General features: G+C 25.9%; 1 protein-coding gene across 1 annotated transcript; it reads right to left on the bottom strand.

Moving 5' to 3' along the window:
- Positions 1-2,577: 2,577 nt before the first annotated feature.
- Positions 2,578-24,723, bottom strand: LOC101234582 (forkhead box protein N2). The gene is made up of 7 exons (XM_065799801.1): positions 23,906-24,723; positions 23,646-23,770; positions 22,221-22,255; positions 12,403-12,432; positions 12,245-12,316; positions 9,533-9,632; positions 2,578-3,692 (listed from the first exon to the last, which is right to left on the bottom strand). The coding sequence occupies exons 1-7, from the start codon at positions 24,674-24,676 to the stop codon at positions 3,179-3,181; spliced, it is 1,647 nt and encodes a 548-aa protein (XP_065655873.1). The 5' UTR covers positions 24,677-24,723; the 3' UTR covers positions 2,578-3,178.

Genomic DNA, 24,723 nt, shown 5'->3' with positions numbered 1-24,723 from the left:
GTTGCATACTTTGCAAGAGCTGCAGATTGACAGATTCCAGTCAATATTCAATATAGTTGTATTTTCAGTAATGCTACCAGTTGCCATATACTGTATATCAATGTAATTGAAATCACTAACCTTTTGGTGATTTCAACTACCCTGACGTACAGTCAGAATAATTGAACTTATTAAAAGGTTGAATTCAATTACCCTGACCCTGTAGGGTAATTGAAATCAACCTTTAAAAGTATAGAAATTCTACTGTAGCTCTACATCTTTTCGTGTCCACTACAGTTGCAGCAAAAGTTAGGCTTCAACTAATTGTTTTGTTGAGTTCTATATTTGCAGATGGCTCCCGAAAAATTTGTCTAAAGAGGAATTTCCTACTTTTGTAAAAAACTTTATACCATAGCTGGCCTACCATTTTACTATGAAACGCAATTGCATTAAAGTAGAATGCTTGTATAACTTTTCTTATGTAAATTGTAACACCACCATATCAGTTAGGTCTGTTATCATAGGAGAATTGTTGTGACAGTTGTAGCAAGAATGTTCATTTTATCACAAAGCAATAAAGCATTTGTGTAGAACCAGGTGATTTCACTTAAATCTGTAAAATTACTATTACTGCTAGATTGATTGTTGATACTGTTTTTGTTACGGATAGTGTAGAATGGACGTATTAAGTAATAGGTACTAAGTTGTTCATTAACTGCTAACATTCATGAAATTATCTTGCTGGTTCTACAATTGATAAAAATGTGGTACTTGTTGTAGACCTTGTTGCACAAAATAGTTAGAGTCAACCTCTGGTAGATTTTCTGCTATTTTTTTAGAACTCCATTTCTTACGACATAAAAAATCTTTCTTCCATTTTATTAAATATATTATATATTAATTTAAAAATCTTTAATTTCACAACGTCTAACCATACTATCATAGTCTTTAAAGTTTGCGTTTAGTTCATCTTTTTCTTTTTTGTTGCTTCTTTTCAATTGCTCGTTGATAACTAGTTTAGCCAGGGTTTAACCCTAAACCTAACATAAACGTCTTTAAATTTATCATTCTCTCTCAGTTTGCGTGATTGGCTAGTTCTAGTAGCAATATAACTATTGTTTATTATTGCTTACTTACGATAACTTTTGTTTATATTTGTTAACTTAATGTAACTATTGTTTATTATTGCTAACTTACTATTACTATTGTTTATATCAATTAGTTCTTTATTTTTCAGTTCCAATACGATCATTTTTGTTGTTTTTCTCTCCCAAACTTAAATCTAAATGATTATGGGTTTGTTTCCTAATTTACTTGTACAGATATAGTAAAGATAGAATTTTCCTTACTAACTGATTATCTTTATTTTGATTTAAATTTCAGGTCCTTAAGATGGTCTGATGTTGCTTAGTGTAGTTATATCTTCAATACGGTTGCTCTCATTCGGCTCCTGCTTCATCTTAGTAATCATGATTAACTCTTCCTTGTTTTTCTTTTTACTGAATAACGAATTTTACTTAAAAACTGAATAATAAGACAAATGTGACTAGATTGCAGAATCGGTAGGTTGAAATGGTTGAACTTTTATGTTACTTCTATCTATTGTAGTCATGTGGGAGATTGGGTTTTGTTCTGATCAGTCTCTACCAAAAATACTCAGTTTGACAAAGTGGCACGCTGTTCCTGTAACAACTTGATTGCTGTTGCTAATCATCTAAACCAGTCACGGTGCTCTCTTGTTAATGTTGCATTACTTCTTTGCTCGAAAACTTATTAAAGTTTACTTGAATTTGCTTTGTAGATGCGCTTTTGCACGTCTATTTGTAGGGTCCATGTTTAAATGCAAATTATTCCAAATACTCAGACCACCTAGCACAATGTTCGTACTTAGCTGAAAAGCCAATTTCTACACGAATCAGAAAGACTTTATTCTTAAAGACGATCAAAAAGAAGTACTAAGATTACAAAATTTTAAGTCGAGTTTAGAAAGTAGTTTTTTAATGAAAAATGCTATTTGACTTTTCAAGGAGTATTAAACTAAAATATTATTTCATATTGTTATATTTTTACATAAATACATAAGTGATTATAAAAATATAATTAGTACACTCGTAATAAAAAAATTTATTACGTAATAACTCGTAATAAAAATTACTAGATGTCAGGTTATCATCTACTCAATAAAAACTGACTAAAACACTGATTAATAATTATTTACGTCTTAAAAATTTTTTTTATCAAATTTTGAGTTGTGGCTACTTATTGTCGTAAAAATTGAATACTTATGAATGTCTCTAAAATAGTCAAGCTACTTATAATTTTTCGTGCTTGTTATCACTTAAAACTACTTTATATATATATATATATATATATATATATATATATATATATATATATATATATATATATATATATATATATATATATATATATATACATATATATATATATATATATATATATATATATATATAATATATATATATATATATATATATCCTGGTATTAATTCCTTAGTTATCGACTCCCTGCAATCCACATCAAATAATAGCGTCACTGCTCAATTTAATAAAACATTCTATAGAAAAAATTGTCGTATAGTTTATACAGCAAATTTTATTTTGATTATAATAATACTTTCTGGAGTTCGTTAAACGTAATAAAATATTTACGTAATGACATGCTTTTATAAATAAAAATAAAAAACTTGTTTTTTTTGATAATATCGATAATATTATGAAAATAAATATACAGAAAAAATATTATGTCTTTAAACCAAGCAAAATCCAAATAAAATTCTTAAAATATAAGTATTAAAAAAAAAAAAAAAAACTAATAACATTGAAAACACGGAAAACGTATATCAATATCATTTCTTTTTCTAAACCTGGAGTAATAAAAAAAAATTATGAAACGCAACTCTGAAAAATCGAATGCGAACATAAGGTTTTTTATAAATACCAGTAAAAGTAATTTTTATACTAAAAGCTATTCTCCAAGCTTATTCAAAATACAAGAATAAATACATAACACGTATGACAAATCTTTTATTAAATGAATATATAATGTGTTAGGTGTACGAATTCGTTATATAATAAATTTTATAAAATATGTCAATTCAAAACTACGTCAGCAAAAAATATTATTTTATTATACAAAAATAGCAGCATCGTCAAAACTAGAAAGAACACAAATACAGTTAATTAACAAGTTCAACCAAGCCACTAAATTTTGATTCTATTGTAAAGTCCAAATCGGCATCTATCATTTGATTGTTATCGTTAAATTCTGTTAGCGTAGATTGTTCTTTAGTGATCTTTGGACCGCAACTTTGATGCTTGAGCTGCATTGCTGCAGCGTTTGCTAAATGTAATAATGCAGCAACTCCGGTAGATTCACGTTTAAAACATGGTAGAATAAGACTGTTTATTGGTTTTGAGTATGAGTGATCTAGCGTAAATAAATTTTCAGAATAACCAGAATCTCCAAGATCGTAGTCAATCTCTTTATCGACAAGTCTTTTCATGTTCTTTGTCATCTCATCATCTTCTGATAAATCGTCATCTGAATTGCAAAATTCATATTCTTCATCAAGGCTAGAGTCAATGCCATCATCATTATCTCTTTCATTTATTTTGGTTTTTCGCTTTCCATACAACTTTTTATGAACTTCGTCAAGAAAGTTATCTACTGAATAACTTTTGTTGTTTTCCCTAAGAGATTTATGAAACAATTAATATATATATATATATATATATATATATATATATATATATATATATATATATATATATATATATATATATATATATATATAATTTGAACAATTTTAAAAAGTATTTTACAAAATAGAGTGCTCAATGTTCTTAAAAGAACAGAACAATAATAAATTAGTAGAAAATCACTTAACAAAAATTTTTCATTTAACAATATGTGTGTCTATATATATATATATATATATATATATATATATATATATATATATATATATATATATATATATATATATATATATATATATCATATATATATATATATATATACATATATATATATATATATATATATATATATATATATATATATATATATATATATATATATATATATATATATATATATATATATATATATATATATATATATATATATATATATATATATATATATATATGTAAATTATGTAAATTATGTTAGTGTATTTTACAAATAGAGTGCTCAATGTTCTTAAAGAACAGAGCAATAATAAATTAGTAAAAAACACTTATCTAACTTTAGTAATTAAATAATAGTAATTAAAATTTTTTTATAATAATTTATAACTTCCTGTAAAATATTTTTTTCTATAAATTGAATTTTTTTTGAGATTTAGTAACTCTTCCTGATGATCCAGCAATGGTGAAACTTCAAGTCGAAGATAAAAGTTAGATAAGTGTTTTTTACTAATTTATATATATATATATATATATATATATATATATATATATATATATATATATATATATATATATATATATATATATATATATATATATATATATATATATATATATATATATATATATATATATATATATATATATATATATATACACACACACACACAAGGAAAAAAACTGGATTAATAAGTTTTTATAGCATGAAAGGACAGATACAATAAAAAGATGTAACTTGTTGAATAAGAAGCCAAGAAAGAAAGAGTTTTGGTTTATCGTAATAGAGATGATAGCGCGTTTGAGCATTGATCATGATAGTATTTGTAGAAAAAAGAAAGAAATGCAACCTTACAACAATGGGAGATTGGCTCAAACTTGGCAGATAAAACAGGTCTAATTACATTTACCATGTGCTTTTAGACTTGGCCTGAGAGTAAGAGGGTTGTTATTCGTCAATATAGAAACGCCAACAATATTGCAATATTTTTTTGCAGTAGATAAATGAGTTTTATTGTCTAACAAAAATTGTGGATTTTAAGTCCAGAATTTAAATCCATATGCCACTGCAAGCCTTAGGTTGTTACAAAAGTGAGATCAAATTTAAAATCATCTGCTTGTTTTAACCAATTAAATTATGAAGATTTTTTGTGAAGACAAGAGTATAAAGTTGGTACACAAATAGTTACTTGAAATAAAGAAGAGTGTAGGCCTTCAAGAATAAAGTTAATACTGCAGTTAGAAAGAAATAGTTTAATAATCTCAAAAGCTTTATATAAAGAAAATAATAACAAAATGAAGACTAATTGTAGGATCGTTATAGAGGTTAAAGTGTTTTCTAGAGTTTTGAAAAATTGGAATCACTTATTTAGCACTTTTTAAAAGTTTAGCAAAAATTGAAGAGAGTTCTGGAAAAAACTTTTTTAATACTATGATGGAAATCTTGTCTGGAGCACAAGCTGTAGAAATGTTTAATTGAGAATTAATTTTAGTATAGAAGCCAAAGTGATTTGGATGTTTAACAATGAGTTAATCTGTTTAACTGGCAGGAAGGTTCAGTCTGGCAGGAAGATTCAAGAGTCAAATTAGAGTAAGATTTCTTTGCAAATAACTCTGCCTTATTCTGGGCAGAAGTAAAAAAACCAGACCCATGAATTAGAGATTAAATGTCAAACTTACTTTAGTTAATGACACTGTTGAAGACTAACCAAAAGCTCTTGAACCTAACATCTGAGATATGATACAAGGTTTAGTAAACTGAGAGTAACAGAGCTTAACAACAGACAGGGCATTTTTACATTGGCTTCTTGGAATAATAAAAGGACATTTGTTCTTAAGAGAGATGTAAAAAAGATGAAAAAAATGATTAATTTTTAATAAAGCAACTGCTCAAGATGGTGAAAAATGTGAAGTAGGATGAGGCTTGACTTAAAATTGAAGAGAAGGAATAAAAACTTCCGAACTTTTTTTCCAGAAGAAATAAAAGCTTCCACAATGCCATTTATGCATACATATTATGGATATAAACGTTTGCTATATATTTAAATGCTAGCATACAATATCCTTTCATGTTTATATAAACATTAGTATTTATATGGTGCAGTATTTACTGAAAGAGAAGATGATCAGATGGATGTGTGGCATGACTCTAGCAAGACAAGAAAGATCAGATGGATGTGTGGTGTGACTCTAGCAAGACAAGAAAAGGAGGCATAATCTTAGATTAGAAAAAAAAACGTTGTATTGAACAATGTTTGTTAGAAAAGACTAAAGTGATATAAGTATCAGCATGTAGAGAGGTAGCAGCTTCAGGAGAAAATGGTAGTAGTAGAAGTAAGAAAACTTGAAGAGAGTGCCTTACATATTGTATGAATGAGCTTTAGTTAAGAAAATGCTCTAGATTGTTTATGTTAGAGAAACAGCATAAAAGAGGAAGGCTAAAGCCTGATGATGATGATGATCATGATAACGATGTCGATCATAATAATGTTTACATATGCATATATATACAAAATATAACATGAATTTTGAATAAAAAAATATACTTTAGGATGTATAAATGTTTATGCAGCCTGATCACAAACCGGCCCTGGACAAATATAAACACTGGTCTCTTACTGCTTGACAGTTGGTTGATTTGAATTAATGAAAATTGGTGTCAAAAATAATATTGCCTAATGATAAAAAGTATTGCTTAAAAATACACATTTTCAAAAATTCATTAAAAAAAGATTTTATATTATTTAGTGAGTTATATTGATAATTATAGAGTTATAAGTGTAATGCTGTATATGTAAAACTGTGGATATAATATTGTTTCAGTAAAGAAAAAATATGCAATCGGACACTAAAAATTTCTTGAAATTGTTGCATAAAGAATGGAAAAAGAAAATCGGTGTAACTGCTATGAATCTTAAAGCTTTATATCTCAGAGCAAAATATTGACTTTTTTACATGTATCTGGTCAAAACATTTATGCAAATCTAGCAAAACTTCTGAAAGACGCTGCAAAAGAAGAACAACTTTGATGCATTAAACTGTTTGATATGATTAAGATGAATAGCAAATGTTGTGCAAAAAAAATCTTTATCAGTTGCACTAAGTACAACTGATAAAGATTTGATTCTTCACCTTATCATCAAGAAGTTCCATAGATTAAATCTCCAACCATCTAGTACTTCTTTGTGCACAATATATATAAAAGATTTGAAAAAATATATAAAACATTCAATTTTTGATTTTATGCCAGTTTAGTGTAAGAAGTTAATTATACTAAGAATTGATCATTAAAAATTTTTTTATACAAAATAAAATCTTTTTCAAAATAGAAGACAATAATTAATGTCGTTAATTTGTCAAAACATTTCCAGCAATTGAAGTTTGTCAACATTAATTGATGTTGGTGGTAGAGTAAAGTTCTTTTTAGCAATCTTTGAGAATCAGTTTTTTTGAGAGTCTGTTAAATTATTTTCTCATAGTTCTTATAAAATTCAAAACATAATGGGGCAATTTGTGAATCAAGAAACTCATCAAGTGTTGATTTTTCACCAGTTCCAATAATGGCTGTCAAGGGTGGCCAAAATTTTTGTTACAATAGGAATGCAGCTATTGATGCATGCATCATTTTTAGAAAGCATTTTTATCACATCTTCAAAAGACTTGTTTCTCAGCCCAAATCTGTCAATATTTTCTGTTTTCTATTGCACATAACTTTCATAATTAACATAGTTTTCTACACTTTCCTACTATAAGCTTGATTGCTGTTGCACAGTAGTGAACTTTTTTTTTACTAGTTGTAAAGATTACACATTTAACAGGTTTACACATTAGACTGTCGACTGATTGAAGCCTAAACTTCTAGATATTTTTGCATCATGAATCAAATTTCATATTTTTATTCGACTGCTAAAACAATACAATGATTCCAAAAAGAGCACTTTTTCTTTGAGCAATTGATCATACTATTAAAAATAAAACAAAATATAGTAATAAATATTTTCCGAAAATATAAACTTTTACTGTACAAAAAAAGAAAAAATAAGTTTTTTTAAATAAATTTAAAAGTTCAATAAATGCAAAGTTGTTAAGTCTGCAATATATGACATTTATTAAATTTTTTTTTTAAACTTATTTTTCCTATTTTAGTATGATAAAGGTTCATATTTTTTGCTATAATTTATTTCATTTAATTGAAAAATAAAAAGTTGGTATTTCAACTACAAAACAAACTGAAATTACAGTCGATATTATCAAAAGATAACTATTTTTAAATTTAAGCAAAACTAAAATTTCGCCTAAATTATAGCTGAAATCCTGAAAGTTTTACACAATTTGCATTCTCATACTTGTCTTATACTAATAACTTAAGAAGAATGAAGTTTCATCTGATTCGAAACATCAGCTATGCACGCTGGAATATTTGAGCAATTCTGGCCCTTTTTTTGTTTATTATGATGGCTGAAACCTAGAGCAGGCTGCGTAGAATCTGTTCATTCGTTTCATAGACGACAATGACACCTCTATCATCAAAGACAAACTTTGTCTAAGATTTACCCTATCCTTGATATTATTATGAAGAATTTCTTGTATTTAATGACTCTAAAGCATTATTCTATTTTGTATTTGCTTACAATGACCTCTAAAACTGATAAATAAAATATTTAAAGTTATTTTGTGCTGTTTATTTTTACTAGATCATCTTAAATATAAAACGTTATATAATTTTAAATAAAAGCTCGATATATCATGATACAAGAAAACAAAGTTGTCATTACCTTAATAAATATATATTAGGGTTGCTTACAAACCAATACTTTTTGAAAATGTCTGATGGTGCCCCTAATGTGTTCTATGTAATAAATTAATACTAAATTAAAAATTTTTTTTAGGGGTCGCTCAAGACCTTTAAACACCAGAAGGGTCCCTAATATTTAAAAAAAAAAAGTTCTTTAAAAGTATATTATGTTGGGCCTTAAAAGAAGTGAAATTTTGTAAAATTTCAAAAATAATAAAAAATATATGGAAGCACAAATTAAAAAAGTTTATTTAAAAAAACTATGAAAATATGCGCTTCTTTATTTTTTGTTAAATAACGATAGTTTTTTAACCATAAAATTTAAACTAGTAATCTTTATATAAAATGATTATTATTTTTGAAATTTTTATAAAATTTCACTTCTTTTGAGACCCAAATGATATGCTTTTAAAAAACTTTATATTTATTTATATAAATATATATATATATATATATATATATATATATATATATATATATATATATATATATGTATGTATGTATGTATGTATGTATGTATGTATGTATGTATGTATGTATGTGTATATATATATATATATATATATATATATATATATATATATATATATATATATATATATATATATATATATATATATATATATATATATATGAATTTGTATTTATATATAATATATATAGATACAAATTTATCCATATATAATATATATAGATACAAATTTATCCATATATAATATATATAGATACAAATTTATATTTCTATATGTAGTTTTCTATATATTTCTATATATTTATGTTTCTATATATAGTTGTTAATATAGTTGTTTAAATACAAATTAATTACCAAGCTGCATCATCTTGCCAATCACCTGGCTCAATAAATGTTCTCCATTTTTGTAATAGTTCTGCACTTGATTGTTTATCTAAGCTTAGCTTAGAACGCTCTAGTAGAAACAACAAAAAATATATTGAAGAATATATGTATGTATACAGTGTTTACTGGGTTCTACAATTTTTATAACACATTTTATAAACAAATTAGGTGGATATTGTTTTTCATAACTTAATCTTCATTTTAAACAAATGTCGCTCATAACTATTTCAATTTTTTTTATATCAATTTTTATTTTTCAATTCATTTTTTTTTTATTTAAAAGTCTGTTTTTATTGATTGTCTGTCAAATAGAATCTATAGTTACTTTATTTTAAAAAAATAAAAAAACTTATTATGCACATTTTAATATTGCATCTTCTACCTTAGCAACAACATTTCAAATAGCGGAAGTGTTTATTTAACGGCAATAAGGAGAAAAAGAAATAAATAAGGAAAAAAAAAGATTTATAGAAGAAAATTTCTTAAGAAAAAAAAAGTGAAAACACGGAAAACATTACAATATAATTAAAAAATTTAAAAACAGATAATAAATGAGAAAAAAAAAACAACAATGCTAAGCTAAAATTTTTTTTTTGCAACTAGTTTGAAAATGGAAAATAAAAAGAAAAAAGAACCCTTATAATATACAAATATGGCGCAGATTTTTCTACCACCAAAAATTAAAGTTAATGAAAAAAAATCATCCTTCTGATTATATATTGTTATGCTATCTCATTCATTCATTCTCTCTCATGTCACCTTGTCCAATCATTCTCTTTTTCTGTTAATAGTCTTGTTTTTTAATTATTATTGTTCTTGTTTTTATTGATTTTTTGAAATCTTTTTTTTTAAGTTCTTAATATCTTTTTTTTTAATTTTACTATCTTTATTTCTTTTTTGAATTTGTTTGTCTTTGTTTTATTAGCTTACTTTATTAAGGTATCACTCCATAGACTATAGGTGGCGTTTATACTGTTAAAAAGGTGGTGTTTATAAGGTGATGTTTAACTATTTATAGACAACCATGAGCATGAGAGTACCTAAAGAATTTGAAAACACTTTGAGGCTAGCTAAGCAATGTTGGCTGATGAGATTGCCAGATATTATGATGTGTCACTCAAATATTTTTTATTAAGAGCATTTGTCTTGCAACTATAAAAAAAGCTTTTTAAAAACACAATCAAAGTGTTAAGAGTCATAAATTAGAAGAAAGAGTAAAATTGAGGAGGTATTAGGTATATAAATTGAGAAGAAATTAATTGGTATTGAAGAGGTATTTGCCCATTTAAGTGTTTTATATATTTTATATGCACATTACAAAAAAACAAAAAAAAATTATTCAAGAGGATTTGTTCAATAAAAATAGAAAAAAGTGTTTAGCCTAAGTCCATTTAGACATTCTAGATGTTTATTACAAAAAAATAAACTAAAATATTTAAGATTTTTTGTAATATTATTGTATACATGGTACATATTCCAACAAAAATCCAATAATTCCTCTTCCTGCTCTAGAGCATGTCAAAGTATGTAAAAACTAATGCTTAATTTAACTCTTCTACCATTTCAACTTTCTACACAGTTGCTCTTGATGTTTAGTATCTTCTACATTTCAACTTTCTACAAAGTTGCTTTTGATGTTTAGTATCTTCTACATCTTTTTGAAGTATCTTTTATTATTCTTCTTCTATTCTATGTAGTCTTAAATTTAAATGAAGTCTCCACACTGTTCAGCACACAATATCATTATTAAATATCATTTCAAGTTACTAATAAAAAAAGATTTTATTTGACACAACATAAAACATGACTGTCTTAATCGTTATTTTTTGCCACATTTTTTTATCTTACATAAAGGTTTTTAAACTTTTTACTTTAAAAGGCAGTTTTTATTTTACACTGATAAACTGTAAATATTATTAAATAATGACATAATTTTTTGTAATTAATATTGTTGTTGTTGTATTTTGTTAGTTTGTCATTGCTATTTTAATTATGTTGTGAAAATTAAGATTATTATTAGTATCTTTACTATATATATAATATATTTTCTTTCCACTGTAGTTATTATAACTATTGTTATTATTATTATTAATATTATTATCATCATTACTATGATTTTATATATATATATATGTGTATATATATATATATATATATATATATATATATATATATAAATATATACATATAATTGGATAAATTTATACCTAAATATATACATTATATATATACAGTATATATTATATAAATATATACATATATATGTATATATATATATATATATATATATATATATATATATATATATAATTTTTTATTAGGTGTTTACTTGAGATTAGTATTTTAACTCTATTTATAAATATCCATGAAAATTTATTTTCAGAATATATATGATTGATTAAGCTTTGAAAAAATTTTGATAAGATTAATTTGTATATAAAACGTTTTACAATAAAATCTTATATTGCAAAACATTTTGTATACAAATATTACATCAATAAATAAAACAACTCATAACTCAGCAAAAATAGCTAGAATGAATTATAAGTAGAATATACTTTTAGTAAATATTTGAAAAATAAAAGCCATAGTATTTGCTTTTGACTAAATCTCAGTACCAAAGCAAAATTCTTCTAAAAAATGTTGTGTTAGGTAATAATTAATGTAAATGATAACACTTACGCTCCATGTAACGAAAAAGAGATGGTGCACTAAGTGAACACATAATAGCAGCTGCATCAAACTCAGCATCGTCTTTTTAAAAAATTAAAAATCTATCAATAACTACAATTTAGCAAATAATTAAAAAATTAAAAAAAGGAGATAATAAATATCATTACCTCTATTGGCCACAAATCTTCCAGCAGAATCTAAAAGTTCAAAATAATTAAAAACTTTTTTTTTTGAAAAAAATTATTTACAGTTTTTTTTAAAAAAAAAACTGTAAATAATTTTTTTTTTTTAATTTTGAATAAGTAATTTGTAAAGTAAGCTGGGGCAGATTAATATTGATAAACTATAATTCTAATAGTTATTGGTGTGTGCAAGTTTTACAACCAAAATGTTCAACATAAATACTTCCCACCAAAAACTATAGCTAAAATGTTTCTAGAAAAAGTTCAGGAGTCTGAATAATCCTGTTGAAATAATAACACAATATATTAAAAAAAATCTGTTTTAACTTATAAATATTTTGAAAACTTTGGTCAATACACGATAACACCAATTTTGACTGTTGAATTTTAAGAATCAAAGTTTAAGTTGAATTTTGAGAATCAAAGGCTTGTTATGCAAAATAAGTTCAACCTTTTCAATTTAAAGTTGTTACAACTCTAGTTCAAAGAATTAAACTGTACAACTTTCTTTAACTTTTTAGTTCAATATTTAAACTAATAAATATTCCAATTTCTCAAGATGCTTATTGGAAAACTGAATACTAATTATACTGAATTCTGGGTCAACAGCATATTCTATGCTTATATATTTATCAACTTATTTCTCAGCCCAGCATTCTTGTTCATCAAGGTTCATGTTTCAGAGTTATAGAGTTGAGAGAGGGTTGTAACCACAACTAAAGTAGCCTCCTCGACTGCAGTAGGCTTCTCGGCTTTGAGGAGGTGAATTAACATTAAAAAAAAAAGGTATATTTTTATACATGTGTTTAATTGGTGTTTGTGTGTGTATATATGTATGTATGTATGTATGTATGTATGTATGTATGTATGTATGTATGTATGTATGTATGTATGTATGTATGTATGTATGTATCAGGTAAGTTCAAACTGATTAGGACAAACTTATTGGTAGATGAGTGTGCTTGCTGATTCAATCAAGTATTAGGGCATGCACTACACTTCTAGAACTATTAGTAAATAGGGATGAATGTCTAATTATAGAAAAAAACTTGATGTATTATTTATATTATACATACATATGCATTAATCTAGATTTTTCTATCATTCAGATATTTATCTGTTTCTAGTTCCAGAAAATATTTTGCAAATTTAAAAGTGTTGTATTCAATTGAAATTTGGTATTTTAATTAGATTTTTTTAATCCTCAGGTTTATGCAATATCTGCAAACAATAGTTCAAATTATGTTATACTTTTAACCAGTTTTTTAGCAGAGTAGAAAAAATAAAGAGAGAGGGGGGATCCTGAACTGATCAACATAGCGCCTTTCTTTTTGAAGGAAATTTCTAGAAAGTTGCAATGATGATATCATTCTACCAAAATTGTTGTTGTTCAGCTCAGACAATCAACTTGCTGGTTTGTAAAGATACCTAGATATTGCTAAATTTAAATTTGAATTCAAGGCCATTGTTTTTAAAGCCAACTGCAAAGACGTATGAGATATGGAATGCCTAAAATAGGAGGCATCCCTGAGGTTGGTGACACCAGCGATCACTAGTTTGAAATTAGCTTATGATGTGTTAAAATATCAATCCAAGAATATGTTTTGTTGCATATGAATAAGATCTAAATATTCTCTAAGGTTTACATTTGAACGATGTTTCCATTCTTTTGCGCATCCTTATCACAAGCTGCCAGTTGTCAGCTACATCTTCCATGAATATATCACAGTGGATGATACAACAGATAGAATAAAAAGATTGAGACTTGACATGACTTTGGACTTTTTGCACATCATCAACATTAAAAAATTAGATTTTATGCCAGAATCTAACGAGACTCACCAGATGAATGCTGGCAATATCAATGTAAGTTGCAATTTCCTTATAAAAAATAAGCAACACTTAGTATATTTAAATTTAGTGTAAAACACTAAAAAAAAGCGTAAAAACAATTTTAAAAAAATGTCACTTTATATCATTCCATATGATATCAAAAACTCAACACGAGTTAAGTTTTTGATATTTTTTTTCTTTTTCTTTTTTAAAATTAAAATATTTTTTTAGGTAGCGAACTAGTTGTGGACTAGCACTTATAATTATAAAGTTTGATAAAGTAGCAGAAGAATGGTAGCGGTTTCTGGTTACCAAAGATACGGAAGGTAGCGGGAGCGCTTTCAAATATTTGGTAGCGATGCTCAGCTCTGTAAACAGCTTGTATAAGTTTTTTTTAATTTGATATCAAATATATTTTTGAAAAAACTAATTTAAAATGTGTAATTTATTTTAGTTAACTTTTTTTTGTATGTGGAGTTTTTCAAACTTAACTAGGTAATTTTGTTGTAAATTTGTGTTGTTTTATAACAAAAAACCAGATTAAATCTTAAGTTTTAAAAGTGCTAACTTGCCTCTACTATGGCATACATTAGAAAAATAATTATTCATTTGATTTTACTTTGTTAGTGTTTCACCATAAGTAGAGATACCTAAAAAATTAATGTAGTGAAGGAAGATAAATTGTAAAATACTTTACTGAAATAGATTTTTTTACACAATTTATTAAAGCTGACAAAGCTGTTAAGTCCAACTATCAGTTAATTCACAGGAGTTTGTGTGTGAAAAAGCATGGAAATGTTATAAATGCCTAAAAGAAAAATATTTCAAGAAAAATAGATATGTATTTATACTTTTACAAGCATTAAAAGATATTATTTATGAAGCAGAAGACGCTTACCTAACAGAACCACGCATTCCTTTACACTTAGTAAGGAGCAAATGAGGAAATTAAGATTTCTTTTTGTTTCAATAGGCATTTATTTCCAACAACCAAGAAATTTACTTGAAGGAAGAAAAACTCTGTCCTACAATTAGTCATGTTTGGATGCAAAAGGTGTTTCTTTTCAATATAAAGAACTTGTAAGAATGATAAATGATTCTGTTTTGAATATAATTAAAGATTCTTTTATTCCAGTAGATGGTGATGAATATCAAATGTGTTTTAAAGATGATTGTGATGCAGCAGGACAACAAGCATCAATGAAATCAAAAAAAAAATGATTGAAAGCAAATCAAATGTTTCAATATGGTCTTATTCCTTTGAAACTAATACTTTGAAACTAATAGTAAAAACATGACAATGTGGTAAAATTATTCAACAAATGCATCAAGATTGTTACATTCTGTGTTTTTGATGAGAGAAGCAGAAACTAATCAAAATCTTATTGTCCTAACTACTGATAACGCATGAGAATTTCCAAAGGAATGTGTTGTTAAAATTTATATTCAAGATAAAATAAAGGATTTAAAATTTAAATGACTCATCAGCAGACTAGGAGGTGCAGATTGTATACTTTGTAAAACAAAAACTACTGAATGGACAGATTGATGAGAGAGTTAGTGAAGGATTCCAAATTGATCGACCATCAAAAGAAACATAATGCTGTATAAAAAACTAGTTGATGAGGATGGTATCATTTCTACTAAAACTGGAGATTTTGCTACACAAGACTAAAAAGCCACAAAACAAATCTGAACTATATGACCAAAACCATATGTATTACATATTCATATATAAATGGGACTACTTTAGAACTACTGTATCAATGTCACATAGATTATAGTCTTTGGGTTGAAAAAACAGGGTGCAACTCTGGTAAAAATGGAGGGACATCTACAACAGGGTCACAAGAACATAGATTTTTTTTGAAGAATTAATGTCTACTATAAAAGATCTATTGCACTTCTACGTACAAAGATAGAATGTTACTATTACATTCTCAAGTCAGTGTAATCCTTTGTATAGTTTCTTGTCAAAATAAAATTAAAATTAATAACCAACACAAAAATATCTTTCCAAAAAGACCCCAATGAACTTTATAGAATTTCTTAATCTATAAATTTATAAGTTATGATTCTACTTTATCTTTTGGATTGTACAATAAGTTTACAACACAGATTTTGGATCTCAATTAGGCTCTTTTTAAAGAGCTTTAAGTATCTAACTTAGAAAAAATCTAACAGCCCCAGGCTTTATTTCTAGCAGATGCTTTGACTTTTATTTTTATTAAGGCAAAATGAATGAATGAATAAGTTACTTTTTTTCTTCTTATTGTTCTAAATGATTTTACAAAAACCTCGCAATATTCTTACATCACTCATATCAAAACTTGGTTGATAAATCTTGAAAATATTTTTCAACTTGGTGTCAACTTCCATAAATACTTATTCAGAGAGTACACAAATAGTTTTGCAATACTTTGCATTTTGAAACTTCCTTTACAAATTTACATGTAGTTATAAGTTTTTACATTGCTATACTTGCAGACTACACTTCCTAAAATTTTCTTCAATACATAAGCTTACGGTAGCAAGTAATTTTCTTTAATACATAAGTATATGGTAGTACCAGGTATAGATTCTATTTCTAATTAAAATTTTTTTGTAAATGCAATCCATTTTAGTGAAGCTGCACCGAGCAGTGAACGCCTTTGATGCATTTTAAGTTAAAAAGAGTGTAGCAGAGTGAGATAAAAGTACAAAAGGACAGATTTCCAGTGGAAAACAAAGAGCATCTAAGAAGAAAAATACTAAAAATTGAACTAAGTAAAATGTAGTAAATATAAACAGGAACAACAATAGTCGAAGAAAGTAAGATTGATTAATTGCTATGCTACTGAAATATTGTGTCGAGTATAAATGTGATGTATAGACTAGGGAACCCAATTACGATTATCGATTACCCGAGTAATTGATACTTTATAAGCAAGTTCCGAGTAGTCGACTACTCGGAATATTTTTTTTGAGTATCGAGTATAATATTTAAACAAAAAAATGTAAATATTGCACATTCATTTAACTATTAATCAATGGAGTATCGGTATTCTACCATTTTTTCTTCTTTTACTTCTATAATAAAGTTGCTTAGCAACCGTTGATTTTTAACTAAGTTTCAAAAGTTTTTTTTAACTAAGTTACATAAAATAAATAACATTTGTAATTTGAAGTTGTACGACGTAAAATTTGCAAGAAAGTGAAATATTTAAAAAAAAATTTGTGAAATAAATAAAATAAATACTTAATTTTCTATTATATATAGCTGCCTTTGGTAAGTGAAGTGTTTTGAGTAAAATGTACTAATCTTCAAGTAATAAATGCATATTTAAATACGTATAAATTTCAATTTTCAATTTTTATGTTGTGATTTTTTATTTTAGTGATTTATTTACATATACCCAGAAATGTCTTCGAAAAAATCAGAGGTATGGAAATATTTGACAAAAAAAGAGAAATCGGAGTCAGTTTGTAACATATGCAAATCTATAATTCAACGTCCGGGATCTAATACTACTGGAATGATTAATCATTTAAAATTACATAGCATATCTTTACAAAAAAGAAATTTGGGCGACACAAATAAAACTGATGCGTCTTCTTCGAAAAACACAAAATCAGTTGGAAATGGAATAATAAATTTCATAAATCATTGAATGAAATATTGGCAAAATGTGCGACAAAAGATGGATTTAGCATCAAAGGAATTACTTCATCTGAAGCCATTAGGGGTTTCGTAGCAAGTCGTAATTATAAAATGCCAAAAAGTGAAACAACGGTAATGAAATATATAATGGATTTTTATAAAGAAAAAAAAGAAGAATTAATGGCGTCGTTATTAGAGCAAAAAAAATCTGGAGAGAGATTCAGTATTACTGTCGATGAATGGAGTGATATAAACGTTAGAGGGTTCATGAATATCACTCTTCATTCAGCAACAAAGCCACCTGCAGTCTTGGGTCTATCTGCAATAATAGGTTCTTGTGATTCAAATGCCACTATCGATTTGGTAAAAGCAAAACTTAAAGATTATGGAATTGAAATGGATAATGATATCATCGGATCCACACATGATGGAGCATCAGTCATGGTAAAATATGGGAAAAATATTTTACCATTTTCTCAGTTATGCTACAACCATGCTATACATCTTGCTGTACTTGATGTATTTTATAAAAAAAGTGGGAGTTTAATTACGAATGATGATGCGGTAATTGATACAAATTTCCAAGATGATGAGAATTTAAAATATGATGAAAATTTAGCAGATGATGATTGTGTTGAAACTACCGAACAAAATGATGAGGTAGCTGATGCATTTGCTTTTGATGGTAACTTAAATTTCCAAAATGATTTAGTTAGACAATTACCAATCTTTCGTGAAGACATTGGCAAAATTCTTGATGAAACACGAAAAATTATTAAATTTTTCAAATATTCTTCAGTTCGAAGCAGTGTTCTTGAAAAGCATATAATAGATCAAGAAGGCAAAAAGTTACGATTGCTACTCGATTGCAAAACAAGATGGAACTCAATAATACCAATGGTAAATCGTTTCATAAAAATATACGATTGTATACAAAAGGCTCTAATGGAATTAGGTCAGCAAAAATGTTCACAAAAAAATATCAAAGTTTTAGAAGAAATATCACATGTTTTACAACCGGTTGAGCTTGCTGTTAAAGAGCTCAGTAAAGATAATAATAATCTTTTAAAAGCTGAAGGAGTATGCATTTTTTTGCTAAACAAACTAAATGAAACAAATACGCAGTTAGCCATGGAAATGTTCACTGCTTTGAAGAAAAGAATTGAAGAAAGACGAAATGAGGATGTTGTATCACTCTTGCGTTTTTTACAATCTGGAAATTATCCTAAACCAGAGGTTACCTGCCATTTTACTTATTTAAAAAAAAATTCTATTCATTTATTGGCTAAAGAAACCTTCAAAAGGCTGTTCAATGAAGATCCTGCAAACACACAGATGGATACAGAGTTAACAATTGAAAATGAAGAAATAATTTCAAATAATGGTTTGGTTTCAAATTATGATGAACTCCAAAAAACAATTGAATTAATTATGACTGTTCCGAAAGAAAATAATGAGAGAAAATCCACATTGGAAAAAGAAATAAAGTTGTGGGAGAAAGATTGTTCAAAACGAGGTGACTCTATTGGAAAACTTTTTACAGCATTATTGACAATACAACCAACGTCAACAGTAAGTGAAAGAGTGTTTTCGGTAGCTTCAGCTTTTGTCACAAAAACCCGAAATCAGTTGAAAATGGAAACGGTTGACAAACTTGTATTTTTAAAGTATTATTTTTTAAATAAAAAATAGATTTAAAACTAAAATTGTTGCATTTTATTTTAAATTTAATTAACACAACATGGTGTGGGTAAATTTTTTTTCCTTTACCTGGATACCCGGGTAATTAAAAAAATAAATACTCGATTACCCGGATAACGTAAAAATACGATTATTTGGACTCACTAGTATAGACTGTATCAGTGATGGAGCAGAATTATTTGTTTTATAAGTAGTTACCATCTGGTCTGTATTATTAGCATGATAAATATATGATAGATACGTGTTTCATGGATGTCTTGACGATAGTATGGATTTGCGCCTTATGGTACAGTATGAACACAAGAAGACCTACATCTTCTTTTCATCCAAGACTGGTACCCCATAAGAAGTTCCACTCAGAACATCAGGGTATCTTTTTGTTACATCAGGGTATCATTTTGTTCGAGTAGTACCCCTTTGTGTTATCCCAAAAGGACTATTCTAAGGGTATCCCATCAGGATATATACCTTTCACAGTCCAATAATTGGATATCTTATTTAAAACTAAATTTAACTAACATGCTTAAATTAAATTAGACATGTTTAAACAAATTTAACTTTTTATTAGAAATCAAAACTTTTTATTAAAAATAGGTAGCTAGACATGTCTTATCCAAATGCTGACTTTAAAAAAATAACTCATAAAAATGATAAAATTTCTCGTTGTAGTATACACAAATAAATTTTTGAATGAATGCAAAAAAAAAAAGAGGATTTTATACGATAATTTTAATCAGCGACTCGGTGTAGTTAAGGAGATTTTTAAATTATCTGAATTCTTTTATTTGAAATAAGCATGGTTTTGTCAGCATATTGTCTAAACAAGAGCTTTGGATGTTATAACTATTTTTGCTTTAGGTTTTTATAATGTTTAAAGAAACTTTTCTCCTTTTTATATAATTTTTAAAACTACTCCTAATAGTGAACCTAAAGAACACTATTTTTCAGTCTTTAGATCAATTTTGCTTAACAGTGCCAACTTGATTTTAGTAAAAGTTTTTTAAAAAAGTGTGTTGATTCACTATAGATCTGAGTTCTAATCTGTTCTGATACATATTAATTAAATATAGTTGCGAAATACAACATTTCTATCAATTTTCACAAAAAATTTAAGAATTTCCAACCAAGAAAAAGCCTAAAATTAAGAAAAATTGCCAATTAACAATCATATTATTAAATTATGATGCTTATTTTACCTAAACAACCTATTTAAAATTTTATTTTTTAAATTTACAGAAAAAAATATTTAAAACTAATTATCCAATTCTTTGTAATAATGAATAGTAAATATAATTCTATATTGTAAAACAGAATATAAACTTACAATATCAAAATATTATAGTTATTACTAACTACTATTTAGGAATTATTAATATGTAATATTAATTAATAAGAACCGATGAGGGAAGAAAAACTCATATATATATATATATATATAATATATATATATATATATATATATATATATATATATATATATATATATATATATATATATATATATATATATATATATATATATATAAGTTATGTTCTATATGTAGGTAAGGATACAAAGAACCTCTAAACCTTGGGTGGTAATCTTACTAGTTGTAGTATTATAAAAATACTCATTCTGATCTGTAAAACAGGTTAGTATTAGAAAAGCACGCAATTGTAAAAAAATACAATTCTTTCATAATGTCATATATAAATAAGAAAATACGTTGTTGAACTGTAGTAAATAAATAAAAAATTAAAAAATGATAAAGTTTACAGTATATACCATCAATAAAAATTACTATATACAAATTGTTCATATTAAAAAAGGAATATAGAATGCTACCATTTAGCTAATATGTGTAAAAAGTCAAAATATTATAACTAAAACTGTATATATGCACAAAACTGATTTTTTTTATGTTAAGTTTTACAATTAAACAGGTTTCCATTAATCTTATATAAACATGAAATCATAGAAGAGTTAAAGCAATTTTTTAAGAATTGAATTTTTATAATTTTGATATCACTGGAAAGATAACCATCATTTGAAACCACTCATGGTTAACAAATTTCTTGAACCTGACCTACAATAAAATTCAGGATATCAAAGTTTTTCTTCTCTTTGGTATTTTAACTTCAGCAAAAAGCCTCATTTGCACTAATGTAGAATAAATTTAACATCAGAATATAAAATTATTGCATGAAAGTTTAAGGTCTACATGTTTTAAGGACCCACTTCATATTCCTGAACATAATTTGGACAGACATAGAGTTTTTTTTCATACCTGGGTTAGAAGTCTTTCTCAAGTAAAAAATATTTTTCTTAATTTTACTAAATATTAATTTTATAAAAATTTTATAATTCATTGTAATAAAAACAAACTTTTCATATATAGGTTTTTTTAAACTTTTTTTAGTTGCTGGTTATAAAGCAACATCAAAACCAAAATTGTATATATTAAAAAAACTATGAACGATAAAAAAAAAAACTATGAGCGATAAAGTTGTTAATATTAATACTATAACAAGTTAGTCAAATTAAAAATGAATATGTTTGTTATGAAAAGTTGTATGAAGAAAATGTCGGTCAAACATTGTATTAAACGTTGTATAAAGAAAATGTCAGTTAAGAAAAAATGAGAAATACCTCTTTTGCACATTGCCCTATCTTTTGAGAAATACCTGAAACATAAATTTTTATAAATTGGTTTTTTATTTTTAAAATTCTAAAGGTTTTAAAAAGATCTTAAAATCTTGAAAATTTATTTCTCTTAGAATGTACAAAGTTTTAAAAATTTACTATGCATTATCAAATACACACACACATGCACAAATATATTTTAGAGGTTTTCATTGAATCAAATTAATATATATTACATTAAACTCTAAAGATTTCCATGTTATAATGTTTTAATAACATGTATACTACAGGTAAAACCTTTTAATAACTTTTTTTTTAAATTACTATTTTTAAAATGGTTATTAAACAAAAGATATCATTCAATAAAATTTTATTGAATGATATTTTATTTATCAAACTTCAAGCAAATCTTTTTTATATTGAATCTGAGAGAAGACAAATATGTGATTTAAATGAAGAAATATAAAACATTATTTTTTTTTTAAAATAAATTGCGTTGTAAAGTTATTAAGTTTATAATCAAATTAGAGTTTTTCTATATTAATCATCTACATTTATAATCAACTTGGAGTTTTTTTTAACTTTCAAAATTCATTATGAATTTAATGTTCTATTTTTTGTTTTTTACAACTAATAGAATTTTCAAATTTAGTATTTTATAAATAAAATTTACAAAATCAGTAAAATATCATAACATCAATACTAAGTATGACATCATATTATTTAAAGATTTTAATTGGGAATTATTGTTAAGAGTATTTTATATTATTTTTACATCACACATTACATTTCTAGTATTATCTTGTCCAATATGTTTATAATAGATGGACTATTGACCTTGTTTTAACTTTTGTGTAATTAGTGAAGTTAGAAGTAAATAAAAGTCATAAAGTTTAAAAGGTAAGAAAAAGTTTAAAGGGTAAGAAAAAGTTTAAAGGGTAAGAAAAAGCATTATATATAAAAATACTATAACTACTATAACATTTATTTTTTAACTTAAAAACATTTGTTGTTGTGTTGTTTTTTAAAAAACTTAACACTAAAAATACAATTTTATAAAAACTAAAAAGTTAAATGGTTTTCAATTATAATTTTATACTTGATGCATATAATTAAAAAAGCTATAAAAAACAAGAACGTAAACTTTTTTTTTATAATAAAAAGATTGCTTTTTTTGTTTTTACACAATTTTCTAACCATCTTCTTCAGGATAGAAAGGAGCACCTTGTAGCCTTACATATAGCATATATATACACTGGTGTAGGGACAGGGGGAAAAAGTGTCACTCAAATAGTGTCATTATTTAAAACATGACTCAATAAAAAATTTAACTATGGCTTTTATAAAACTATATTTATAACACTTATAAATAGTTAAATTCTTGATAACTGTAAAAATGTTTTTTTAACTGTGAATGTTAAATTAACTTACTTTGTATAATTTTGTGGATAAGGGCGGGCATAAGGATAAGAATGATATGTTGTTTTTCGTAACTGCTGAACAAGTCCTGCTCTAGCTTCATGATCAATGGTCCAAAGAGAACCTTTACCAATGCACTATAAAAATTTTCTGGCTTTTAACTTAACACATATTTTGAAATAATTATAAAGAGCACAATATCAACATTAATTTATATTTATAAGTTTTTTTATTAATTTAGTAAAAATTTTTAAGCTAAAAAAGCAACATACTTTCTCCTTGTCAACTTTTTTAAAAGATTTGTTTAATGAGAGATTATGGCGCACTGAATTTTTCCAACCCACTGGAGCTTTTTGAAAATAAGGAAAAGTTTCTTGTATCCATCTATATATATCTTTGACAGGTAAACGTTTGTCTTTTGCATTTTCAATAGCCATAAAAATAAGGGTTGAAAATGAATAAGCAGGTTTTCTTAATGACTGGTCAATATCATTAATAGTCTCAGTAGCATCAGATGTAGTTCTTAACTCTTGGGAGTTATCCTCCTCCTCTGGTAGACTCTCTTTTTTAGGCATACCAGGAGTAAACCCATTTATTAAATTACCATTTTGAAGCCAATTTAAACATGTAAGTTCGCTGTCAATATCTCCTGCTTTATTACCACCTAAATCTGCAAAACAACTTTGACTAAGATTCATTTGCGCTTTTTTTATTGCTGAATGAAGCTTATTACATCCTGCTGACTGACTCAAAGACCTAATAGGACTAATAGAAGGAGACGAGTACATACTGCTTAATGAAACTGGGCTTTCTGGTCCAACAACAAGTTCATTTTCAAAATTAAAAGTTTTATTAAGAGACAATCCAATTTTAAGATTAGAGTCTGTTATTTTAGTATGAATTGAAGAAGGTATATTTGTTCTGGCAGCTGTCAGTGTAGTTGCATTTATAGAAGGTTTCATCGCAACCATGACTTCATCAAAACCAGGTGATATGTTTTCATTATTAATTGTAAAAATATTTTCTCCATTATTATATTTCATATTTTCAAGCCAGATATATCATAATATTGACACTTAAAATAAAGACT

The sequence above is a fragment of the Hydra vulgaris genome, chromosome 06, assembly GCF_038396675.1.
Source record: "Hydra vulgaris chromosome 06, alternate assembly HydraT2T_AEP".
Classification (NCBI taxonomy): domain Eukaryota; kingdom Metazoa; phylum Cnidaria; class Hydrozoa; order Anthoathecata; family Hydridae; genus Hydra; species Hydra vulgaris.
Note: the sequence above shows the minus strand (reverse complement) of the source record. Positions and strands in the feature narration are given on the sequence as shown.